Source organism: Lontra canadensis, unplaced genomic scaffold (genome assembly GCF_010015895.1).
Source record: "Lontra canadensis isolate GAN:19392208 unplaced genomic scaffold, GSC_riverotter_1.0 scaffold85, whole genome shotgun sequence".
Taxonomy (NCBI): domain Eukaryota; kingdom Metazoa; phylum Chordata; class Mammalia; order Carnivora; family Mustelidae; genus Lontra; species Lontra canadensis.
The window spans coordinates 4,755,535-4,768,173 of record NW_022631079.1 but is presented as its reverse complement, the minus strand read 5'-3'; the positions used below and the strand labels follow the sequence as shown (position 1 = coordinate 4,768,173).

The 12,639-nt window shown below is 41.2% G+C and overlaps 1 protein-coding gene across 4 annotated transcripts in view; it reads right to left on the bottom strand.

Moving 5' to 3' along the window:
* The window catches only part of LOC116882575 (zinc finger protein 37A-like), a 31,162-nt gene extending 26,701 nt beyond the window's left edge, over positions 1 to 4,461 (bottom strand). For 2 of the 4 annotated variants that reach the window (XM_032883073.1, XM_032883070.1), the window contains exons 1-2: positions 3,328 to 3,352; positions 2,255 to 2,312 (exon numbers count right to left, since the gene is read on the bottom strand). In XM_032883073.1, coding sequence (XP_032738964.1) covers positions 2,255 to 2,312; positions 3,328 to 3,344 — 75 coding nt within the window. In that variant the 5' untranslated portion in view covers positions 3,345 to 3,352. Of the gene's footprint in view, positions 1 to 2,254; positions 2,313 to 3,327; positions 3,353 to 4,252 lie in introns of those variants that run through there. The other 2 variants (XM_032883071.1, XM_032883072.1) reach the window with 2 other exon arrangements.
* Positions 4,462 to 12,639: the final 8,178 nt, after the last annotated feature.

Genomic DNA, 12,639 nt, shown 5'->3' with positions numbered 1-12,639 from the left:
CTCTCTCTCTCTCTAATAAATAAAATCTTAAAAAAAAAAAAAAAGACACAAGAACAGGGGCACCTGGGTGGCTCAGTGGGTTGAGCCTCTGCCTTCGGCTCAGGTCATGATCTCGGGGTCCTAGGATCGAGTCCCACATCGGGCTCTCTGCTCTGTAGAGAGCCTGCTTCCTCCTCTCTCTCTCTGCTTGCCTCTCTGACCACTTGTGATCTCTCTCTGTCAAATAAAGTCTTAAAAAAAAAAAAACATAAGAACAAAGTGTGGAGAATAAAATTACAATGAAAGATGAAGGAGCTAAAAGCATGGATCAGTAACCACAACAAAATAAGAACAGATTAAATTCTCAATATAAAGGATAGAGCATTTCATATTAGGCCAAAAATGTCTAGTTACATATTCCTTACCAAAAAATTATGCTCACGAAGAATATGGAAAATCTTACTAAGGTGCAACACCCCCATGACCCAAAAACCCCCAAGACATTAAAGGAAGGAATGGATGGTGAGAATGGATAACATCTCCTTTTCGAATCAAGCAGTTTTCACTTACTTGCTTTCAACTAAGTTGAAAGAGAAATTAGAGTTGAATTAAGAAAATGGTTTCATTATAATAGCATCTAAAAGAATACTTAAGAATAAATTTAAGCAAGGATGCATAAGCTTTGCACACTGAAAAACTACAAAACACTGCTGAAAGAAACTGAAGAAGACCTAAGTAAATGGAAAAACACCTCACGTTCATGGACTGTAAAACCTAATACTGTTAAAATGACAATATTCCCCAAAATGATGCACAGATTCAATGCAATCCTTACTAAAATCTCAATAGCCTTTTCTTTGCAGAAATAGAAAGGTTAACCTAAAATTCATATGGTCTTGCAAGGGATCTTGCTGTAGAAGAGTTTGGTGGTTTCACAATAAATGCAGAATGACCCATCAATTTTACTTCCAGGAAAGAAGTGAAATAGGTCTTCAAACAAAAAACTTGTACATGAATGTTCATAGCAGCACTGTTCTCAATACCCAAACATGGAATCACTCCAAATGCCCACCAACTGATGGATACACAAAAGGTGGACTACACATCAGTGGAGTATCATTCAGCCATTAAAAAAAAGTAGTGGTACATGCTACGACATGGATAGGTATCAAAACATTAAGTGAGAGAAGCCACACATTAGAGATTTCATATTATGTGATTCCATTTATATGGGATATCCAGAATAGACAAATCCATAAGCAGAAAGCAGATTAGTGGTTGCTAGAGGCTGGGGAGACGGGGGAGTAATTTGCTCATTAATTATGGCACTGCTCATTAAAGGTATAAGTTTTCTTTTTGGTGTGATGAAACTATTCTGGAAGGAAGGGTGGTTACGGTTGCACAACATGGTGAGTGTGTTAAGTGCAACTGAGTTCTACAATTTAAAAAGGTTCAAGTGTGAATTGAAAGAGGAGAGTCACTCACCAGACTGCAAAAATTTAGATACTGCCCAATCCCCAGGACTGTCACAAAGCCTATCTCATCCTATTGATTACCCTGGATCACTGTGGTCTGCCCAAACTTGCTCCTTTGACAGCCATGAGCCCTAATGCTGGCACAATTCATGTGCAATTCAACTTTTCCTCTGAACTGGACAAGAATTACTCTATGCCCACCACTTCTTTTTATCATTGCAGGACTGTCACTGGAAGGTACATAATGCCACCAAATGAAGCTTATCAAAAAACTTTCTTATGTTCTGGTTTCAAAACTCAGTAAGATCACAAGATGTGATCATTTATCTACAAGGCCTCTTTGCCCTACTGTAGTAGAGGTCAGCAAACTGCAAACAGTTCTGGCAAATGGCCACATAATCAATATTTCAGGCTTGCCGAGCTACACAGTCTCTGTCATAACCACTCTGCTCTACCCCTGTAATAGGAAACCAGCCACAACCACAAATGAATGAGCATGGCTGGGTCCCAATAAAACTTTATATAGACCCTGAAATCTGAATTTCATACAATTTCCCATCACAAACTACTACTCTTGATTTGTTTCTCGACCACCTAAAAGTTCATAGTTTGTGGGCCGCAGAAAAATAAGCAGCAGGCTGTATTTGGCCCATGTACTGTGATCTGTTGACCTGTGCTCTGCATTTTCCCTGATTTCCACTATTTCATTTCTACTATTTCATATGAAGGTACAGACATTTTATAAACCTTACATATAACAATCACTGTTAGGCAAAACTGTGAACAAGTGAACAGCTCACCTGGGATGTGATCATCTTCTGCTGGCCCTGAAGAGTGTGGATAACCGTGAGGGTACAGCTGAGAAGGAAAGAACCAACATGACAGATGCCGTCAGCCTGAAAAACTCCACACAGCTGTGGGCAAAACACCCCTGAAGCGGAGATGCCTTGAGAAAGGACAAGAAGGAGGACAGGAAGGGAGGGAACAGCCCATGCACAGTTCCATAGTGCTTGGACACACCAGTTTTTAAACACAAAAACATCTGTTTTCAGGTCATCTGGCTGGCTCAACTGGTGGGGCAACCAACTCTTGATCTTGGGGTTGTAAGGTTAGAGCCCCATGTTGGGTGTAGAAATTACTTAAAAATAAAATCTTTAAAAAAATGTTTTGTTTTCTCCTGATTTACTAACAATGTATGCTCTAAAAACAGAAAAATGTAAACAACACAGCACACTAAATAAACAAATTAGGAAAAGTCAAGGAATGGAACGTAATGCTTTCATTAAAACTGATGCTGAGCGAAAATATTTCAAGTTATAATGGTCATTATAAACCAGAGAATCCTACTAGTTTCTGAAAAAAGGGGTGGGGTTTTAAGGGCTGGTCTTTTTCCAAAGGGGTGGGAAAAGGAGTTTGCTTTAACTGTTTCAGCCTCTCAAACATTATCTTTTTTTTTTTTAAAGATTTATTTATTTATTTATTTGACAGAGATCACAAGTAGGCAGAGAGGCAGGCAGAGAGAGGAAGGGAAGCAGGTTCCCTGCTGAGCAGAGAGCCCGACAAGGGGCTCGATCCCAGGACCCTGGGATCATGACCTGAGCCGAAGGCAGAGGCTTAACCCGCTGAGCCACCCAGGCGCCCCTCAAACATTACCTTTTGATTAAAAACAACAAACTGGTTCTGACTTATCTGTTGTCAAAGCAGGAAACAGCTGCCTGGGCCATCAAGCGATTCAAAGTCTACTCTTATTTCTCCCATAACAAAATGCGTGAGTAGGAGCAGGTAAGTGAAAGAAGACCCATTTCCTTCCCACCCTATCCCTATTTATTCTATATCTATTTAAGCAGAGCACAAATAGGTAAGCCTTAAAGACCTTCCCTGCAGTTCCATCTCAGATTCTATCATCTCAGGACAGAGGGATGGCGCTGGCTGTGCTGTAGTGAGCCAGCCGCTGAGAATCTGAGAGCGGAGGAAAGATGAAGGGATGGAGGCGGCAGTTTGCTCCTCTGTGGCTGCTAAGCCCTTCCTTCCACATGATGCCCCACAGCTCTCCAACAAGCAGTACCTTCGGTTCCTGTTACCCTACCCTACTCTCCCAGCCACAGCTGACATCCCTCCTGAAAGCTGGCCAAATACGTCCACCATCACCCAGTTTGCCAGAATCTGGCTATGAACGTGGTTCTGGCAGCAGGACCCAAACTGTTTCCGGCTGAGCAAGTCTTTGTCCCTTCCCCTTCACTCTGGATCTCTACTGAGGTCTGGGACCAACTGACTGGCGTCTTAGGTGGGGTCCCTGCTCCTGGAACCCTCCTCCTCACAAGAGCTGCCTTGTTCCGGGAAAACCGGGCATAGCCAGTTGGAATCCCCATCCAAGATCTAAAGCTCTTGGACCTTCCGTCTCCCTCAATCACAAGCTGGACCTTCCGTAAACGCCAAGTGCTGCTACTGAGGGAACGGGGAAGGGTGCAGCGGGTGAGCGGGGCCCGGATGCCTCCACTCAGGTGCCAGGCTCACAGGTTCTCCAGAAACAAGGTCGGGGCTCCTGCAGCTGTTTGCTGTTGGGTCTGCCTCACGCCCAGGTCTGATGCGGGCAGAGGATGAGGCAGGTCCTTCTACGCCACCTTGGGGCTCGCTCTAATCACCTCCCCGGCCCGGCACGCGGTTGCCATGGGGACGCTACACTGACCACAGGTGAATTGGAAGACGAAGAGGAACCGTGAGTGGAGAAGAACAACGTTCCCCCCAAAAGAGAAGCGCCCGGCGACTAGCGCCCCGAGGCCGGTTTCCGCCGGTCTTACCGACGCCTCGGCCGAGCCCTCACGTCGGAGATCAAAACACCAAGCTTGGCTCGGTAACAAGCGGTGGGACGTGCTTGTTCGCATTCGATGCATGAAGACGGAGCAGGACTCACCCCGAGCTCTGGCACCAAAGCCTCTTCCTCCGTCACCCGCCCCTCCGCGGGGAACCTCCCGTTTAAAGGGTCACCCACGCCCAAGCCCCCGGGGCTCACCGGTGCGCATTGCCCACCTGCCGCCGCGCCGCGGAAGCATCCGGGACGGTCTTCTCGCGAGGCCGCGGCCGCCGACGCGAACTAGACGGGAGGGGCGCAGCGCACATGCGCAGAAGGCTAGAGGCGACTCCCGCGTCCAGCCACACCGCGCAGACCAAGTTTCCCAAGTACCTGCGCCGCCTCGCTGGAATACGGCCTTCAGATTTGGGAGACGTTGGGTAGAACTGCTTGATTTAGCAAATAAGGTATAAGCAGGGGACCTACCGGTAATACAGTTTTATTTTTATTTCTTTATTTTTTAAGATTTTATTTATTTGACAGATCACAAATGCCTAGGCAGAGAGGCAAGCAGAGAGAGAGGAGGGGAAGCCAGCCAGCCCCCTGCTGAGCAGAGAACCCGATGCAGGGCCCGATCCCAGGACCCTAGGACCATGACCCCAGCGGAAGGCAGAGGCTTCAACCCACTGAGCCACCCAGGCGCCCCTATTTTTATTCGTTGTTTACCCGAAATTTTTTAAGTATCTAAATACATATCTATTCACTAGGTTTTTTCCCTGAAAGATGGGCTCTCCTAGCAGTTCCTTGTTTTGCAGAATGCACTTGCAGAATTTCTTCCAGAGACAGTCTGTGTTCCGTTTACATTGTAACGTATCTTAAACAGTATCCATGTCTCTCGCATTTCGTTTTGTCCTTCTGGACATTCACTGATGAGAAAACACACCCGATTTAGCATTATGTGTGGCATGAAGTTAACACTGGGAATTGCTCTTCAAAATCTGATTGCAGAAATACATAATACCGTCTTTCATGGCATAATTTGCCTTTCCCATTCTTCAAAATTACATTGGCTCTCTTGATTAATGACTTTTAAAAATGTTGTCCACTGACAAAAGAGAACTTTTTTAAATCTTTGACAATTTTTCCCTTCCTCTTTAAAACTACACGTGATAATTCACTTGTTCCCATGCTGGAAAAGCACTTAGTAACATTTATGTAAAAAAAAAAATCAAATTCTGCAAGAGATGAAACTCATTTCAAAAGACAGTCATGGCAAGTACAATGATGATTATCCACAAGTCAATTTATTTCCTATTTATAAGCATTGTTTTCCCTTTTAAGAACAAGCTTGACACGAAGATTTCATCAATTCTTCCTTTGATGCTTTCAGGTTCCACTGAAAACTGGAATATTTAATAATACTTTTTGCTTTCCTTTCAGTTTCCATAATCCTGTTGCTAAGAAGATACTGAAAACTATAAACAAGAGATAAGCAAATTAGTTTCACTCAATGGATTATCTAAAAAGACAACAAGAAAAAATAGTCAACAAGAATACTGGGACATTTTCTTGAGATTTGAAATATGATTTCAGTACTTTAAATAAACAGAACTCTCTTAACTATGTTTGTTAAAGAGAACCAGAGGGTTCCTGAATGCAAGAGAAGTGAAGAATACTGGATGCCAACAAAAATCACATAAATCTCTTAGTCACTCAACTCAAACACAGCATAAATTCAATTACTTCAACGTGTATAGAGAGAATATCAAAAGCTATTTGAACAGCAGGTATCATGCATAGAGGCATATGACAGCCAACAGCCCACATCTTCCATAGAATCATTCATGCTTTGTTTCAAATTGGAATAAACATTTCTGCACCTTTATGCAAACATCCACCAAAATCTGTATTAGTATAGGTATATATAGGAATTATTATAGCTCCACCAAAAGCAGCACAGAAGCAAAGGGAAAATATTTATTTTCTACATTGTAATTAATTGAATCCATGGCGATGCTGTAAAAAGGTGGCACCATTTGATCCTTGATAATCTCTGTAATCATAAGTGAAGCTATTATTTTTGTTGTTAATTTCATCCGGGCACCTGAAATTCTGATTGCAACTTCAGAATCAGAAAACACTTCTGTCAGCAGTACATTCAAACAGTCTATCTGAGCTGAGAGACTGTTGATGATGTACAGCATACAGGGTGCTTACAACTTCTGCTAAAATTACTGTATCTCAATCTGAATTCCTCGTAATAGTAAATTTATTTTGTCACTTTCTATAGAACTAGTTGAGGAAATAATACAACTCTTAGGTTAAACTATTAGTATATGCTGGTTTATACCTGACTACTATCTTTGCATCCTGGACAGAAACCTTCAAAGGAAATTTTTCCTTTCTTAATCAATGTCCACCTTTTAGAAAATCTATCGCATGATTTACACTTGCATTTTGGCATTTTAGGATTCAAATATATGCAGATAAAAACAGATAATACCAAGTACTGCAAAAATTGAAACAATAATCTCATAACTGCATTACGTCAGAATTCATAACTAACCACAAAAAGGCTGAATCATTGAAAGCATTGCAAACTTGCAAACTAAAAATGTATTGAAGTCATATTATCATTTAAGTGGATGGAGACGGCTGTCCTTAGAAGGCCTGCTTATAAGGTTTGCCCATGGCTAGTACCTGGGAACTTGGGTTTTGAAAGGGCTTGAGAACTTGGACTTCTCAAGTGTTCCTACAATCTACCTGATAAAAGTGGCTTACATGTGGGCGCCTGGGTGGCGCAATTGGTTAGACTGCCTTCAGCTCAGGTCATGATCTCAGGGTCCTGGGATTGAGTCCCGGCATCAGGCTCCCTGATCAGCAGGGGGCCTGCTTCTCCCTCTCCCTCTGCCTGCTGCTGTCCCTCCTTGTGCTCTCCCTCTCTCTACCTTGTCAAATAAACAAATAAAATCTTTTTTTTAAAAAGTGGCTTACTGTGTGCCTAAATTTCTTTGTACAAACAATATGGTTTATGCTGAACACCTACTTTCCTTCTGAGAATCTGGAATTTTAGTATGTGTCAGGCAGAGGGACATACATAACCAGCCTCCATAAAAACTGTGAGCACAGAGATTCTAATGACCTTACATGGTGGAAAACATTCCACATGTGCTATCCTAGTTCATTGCTGGAGTTATTAAGCACATCCTATGTGACTTTACTGGAAGAGAACCTTTGGAAGCTTATGTCCAGTTTCCTCTCGACATTGGCCATGAACCATTCCCCCTTGCTAATTTTGCTGGAAAAATTTTAGCTATGAGTATGACTGTATGCTGAGTCCTGTAAAACTTCCTAGCAAATCACTGAACCCAAGGATGGTCTTGGGATCTCCAAATCAATTGACATCAGAAGTGGGATTATCTAGAACAGAACAGCACTTACTCATGGAAATATGGCCAAATAATTGTTTTGTCAAGGAAGAAACAGAGCTGGACAGTGAAGCCAAAAACAAACAAATAAGCAAACAGATTTTATTCAGGGCTGTGGCAGTAGGGAAAAAGAGATCTCAATACACAACCAGGCTAAATTCTAAATGCAGCATGGGCAGTAGGAATTTATAGTCAAAGAGCAGGGTTGGGGTCAGTGGATGGAAAATTACTAAAAGGAAACATCAGGGTTAAGGAGGGCTTAGGCTAAATCAACCTAACAAGAATCTTGTTAAAGACAGGCCAAGGTGATCAAACATCACCTGGAGGATGAAAAACCAATCAGATATCCAGAGTGATCAGTTACAGATGATGAAGGGTTCTGGTTAAACTGATTTACCCAAGAAGGCTACCCACACAGTGGGAATCAGAAATTGCCAGACTTGTCATTTGGTCTCCCATGGCCTGTACCCCACCTTACATGCTTACTTTGCTGATATATTCAATTTCAACCAACTCCAACTCACAACACCATTGCCTCAGGTTTGCCTTCACTTATGTACCCCACTAGTTTTCCATCCTAATTGCTCCTTAAGGTACTTGTTAGAAGTTCATTTAAGGGTCCACTTGCTGGACCAGAACTTGAAGAGGAATTGTTTGAGAAGACAATTATGTCTCTCCCAGAATTGTGTATTTTTGAAAGATAAAACATGTGCTTTGGATACAACTAGTACTGTCTTGTACTTTGAAGGGAAAGAGGAATGTCCTGGGAAATCCTTGTATCACAGTGTTAGTATATATAGAGACATGTGATTTCTTAAAATATTTATTTATTGGGGGGGGGGCAAAAGGAGAGGGAGAGAGTCTTAGGCAGACACCATGCTGAGCAAGGAGCCCAACATGGGGCTCGATCTTATGACCCTGAGATCAAGACATGAGTCCAAACCAAAGGTCTGTTTAAGACTGCACCATGCAGACACCCTGAGATGTAGGATTTTTATTTATATTTTTAAATTTATATTATATTTTGAACATCTGTGAGCAAGAGATTCCCAGAGTTCTTTGAAGGGGTCAGCTCTTAAGGAATGTCTCCATAGTTCATAATAAATGTGGAGATGGGACTCTTTTTTGGCAGAAGCATCCAGTGCTAAAATGACTACCTGAAGTTTGGCTAATTTTGTTGACTTTTGTTTGGGTCTCATCCTTTAATCAAAGACCTCCCGAGTGAGGGATGGAAACACCAACATCCCACCAAGTTATATCATCTTTATGATGAATAGTAGTGCCAACAAACTCCTATTATTGTTCATTTGACTAATCCCAAGGGACTCTCCAGGCAGTTCGGGGGTCTTGAGGAGAGGTGGCCTCCTCTTGCACCATGGTATTTGGCAATGGACTGGGGACAGGGGAGGCAACCCCCACCACTGCAGGTGGATTAGGCCAGAGATCCCAGGTTTGGCTCCATCCTATATTAAAGAGGCACTGGTAGCTAGTGAAGTTTGTGAGGTGTTGTTTCCATGATCCAAGTATAATGGGCATCTGCGTGTGGAGGGCCATAGGCTTAGGGTCTCTGAGAGCCTTTATCTCTGAGATACCCTAGGATATAGCTAGTAATTTGTTGTTCTAATGACGTACAGCATGAAGCTAAAAGGTTCAGTCTCTTCTATCAGAAGCTCTTGGGCAACTTATGGCCATGATATGTGGTCCAAGACTCTAGGAGGCATGACATGAGGATGTCAAAGTCTCTTTAATGAAGGAGTTTCTAAGCACTCACAAAAGTGCCTGTTGATTTTAATATGGACAGATCTTAGAGTTTTTTGGCTGGAGAGAGCCCCACTTGAACTGAGTTAATTTGTAAGAAGCAACAGCAGTGACAGTAAGCAAAATTTATAGATGAGGATTATGTTATCACTAGAACCCCCAAAAGACTAAAAGATATTGGATTTCTATGTCTTTAATGAGTGTGTCAAAAGAATCTCCTCATAGAAGGATATCACCAATATCATGTCCTACCTGTGCAGCAATGTCAGCCACCTGGACAAAGAGTGGTGCAGTTAATAATTTGTCTGCCAAGATTGAGAAGAATGGCAGAACCACTGAAGTATGCTGTGAGTGGTCTGAAAAAGGTGTGTTGTGTCCCTTGGGAACTGAAGGTAAACTGCAACTGAAAGGCTATTAAAATGAGCACTGAATAGGACATGCTAGCCAAGTCTACAAGAGCAAACTATTTATTAGCTGCTGATTGGACAGAACCAGTAATTTAAAAAATATTGGATAGTAAGCGTGAGGGCTGTTATGGCCTGAATATTTGTGTCCCATGAAATGTGTATACTGAAGACCTAACTCATCATGTGGCTATATTTGAAGAAAGAAGTAAAGTTAAATGAGGTCATAAGGGTGGGGTCTTGATCCAATAAGATTAGTGACCTTATAAGGAGAGCCGACAGTGAGCTTTTTCTCTTTCTCTCCAGGTGTCAACACTCAAGAGAGCCAGAGAGGACACAGCAAGATGGCAGCTGTCTGCAAGCCAAGAAGAGAGCCCTCAGCAGAGCTGCACACTATCAGACCTTGATCTTAGACGTTCAAAGAGATGGTTCTGAGGTCCTTGAGAAAGACATATTAGGTTGTAAAACTGCCAAGAGGAATTTAAGAAGATTTATGTTCATTCTCAAAAGGGCAGGAAAAAAATTTATAAGTTTACAAAAGAAAATACAAAGAAAGATGTCTCTTGATTTTTAGAGGAATATTAAACGTCGTCCTTTTAATTTTTATTTGCCCTCACACCACTCTTACCACTCAAAGTTAATATTGTACTATGATATTGTACTAAGGGCCTAGGCAGGGCAATTAGGCAATAAAATAGAATAAAAGTGATCCACAGAGGAAATAAAGTGGTAAAACTATCTCTGTCTGCAGATGATGTGACCTTATTATTTAGAAAATTCTTAGGAACCTGACAAAAACATCAGAATAAATGATCACGATAAGTTTGTAGGGTACATGATCAATATATTAATATCAAATGAATTTGCATATGTTAGCATTGAGCAATCCAAAAACAAAGTTCTCAGTAATGAATTTAACAGAAGGAGTGTAAGACTTTTTTCCAACTGTACCCTGGATAGTTGTATAATGTTAGATGGAGGAAGTATGACTTTGTTATTGTCCTTATTTGGAGATTAAATATGGAATATGGTATTAGAAACTAAGATCTGGGCACTGCATGTACATACTGCTTCTAGAACATTGGTGCACTTATATCCTTAGCTGACAGAGAAAAAGATATATTTTGTGTATAATACAGTTAATAATGCACTGTGTATATAAACATAAAAACTTATATATGCAAGCATATGTATCTATATTCAGTTAAATATGAGTTCACATTGGTTTTTCCAACTCTCACCCACTACCACATGGATCACTCTAGCATCCTTTTCTTGCCCATCTGTAACGTCCCAATGCAACAGTGATAAACCTAGCTCTTCCCATCTGCTACACATTTACTTAATTGTTCCATCCCAGTGTAAATGTATAGCAGTACCAGTATCATTAACCTGTACCCCATGGAAAACAACTTTATCAACTAGGGTAGAATGCTTATGTGTAGTTCTTTGTCTTGAGGCTTATAGTCTCCACACATTTCCATAGTTACTTAAATCAGCACACGTCACCCTCCACCTCCTTCAATGAGGTGGTTCCATAATTAGCTTACAATCCTTCCTGGTATCCTTGGAACCCCTCAATAGCTTTTTAAATCTGCCTACATTAAGTTTCCTTATTTATACTGTAAAGTCCTACAGGTCTGAACAAATGCGTAAAGTCATGTGTCCACCATAATGGTATCCTACAGAATAATAGCTTCACCACTGAAAAAATTTCCTGTGAATCATCTGTTCAGCCCTCTCAACCACCCCTTGAAGGCTTCTAAATGTTAGTCTCTATAAATCTGGTTCTTCCAATGTCATATAAAAATGCCTGGGTGGGTTAAGCCTCTGCCTTCAGCTCAGGTCATGGTCTCGGGGTGCTGGGATTGAGCCCCACATCGGGCTCTCTTCTCAGTAGGGAGCCTGCTTCCCCCTCTCTCTCTCTGCCTGCCTCTCTGCCTGTGAGCTCTCTGTCAAATAAATAAATATAATCTTGTAAAAAAATAAAAATAAAAATCTATCATACAACAAGTAGCTCTTTCAGACTGGCTTCCTTAACTAATATGCATTTAAAATTGCTCCATGACTTTTGGTGGCTTAACACACCATTTTTTAAATCACTGAATAGTATTTCATTGTATGGATATGCCAGTTTGTTTATCCTCTCATCTACTGAAGGGTATCTTGGTTGCTTCCAATTTGGGACATTATGAATAAAGCTGGTATAAGTATTCATTTGCAGGCTTTTGTGTAAATGTTAAGTTTTCAAATAAGTTGAGTAATTACCTAGGAGTGCAGTGCTTGGATTACACCAGACTATGTTTAACTTTGTAAAAACCTGCTAAAGTTTGCAAATATTTTTAACTCAATTTATAGCAAGAAGTACACTTTAATTCATGATCCAATATAAACACAAATAGTCATTTGACATTTATCCACTGAATATTTACAATGTGCCGTAACCTAGGCACTGTATTTATAGTACTAACTAAAATAAACTCCCAGTTTTTATGGTATTTACATTCTAAGGAGGGAATATAAAGAAAATAAGCAAGACATTTCATATGCTAAATAACACCTCTGTAAAAAGTTACAGTAGGAAAGGGAACAGTTTACAGAAAAGGAAAAACTATGGAGACAAGATAAAACAACAAATCAACACTTCCCTTGTCACCCGGTGTGAAGCTATTTAGCAGCAAATGCTTTATTTCCCCTCTATAGTTATTAGTAAATACCATCATAAACTGTTTGCTTTCTGCTGGCAAGGCCAGCAATACACCTTCACTGTCCTACCTCAGGGGCTTATCAACTCTTCAGCCCAATAT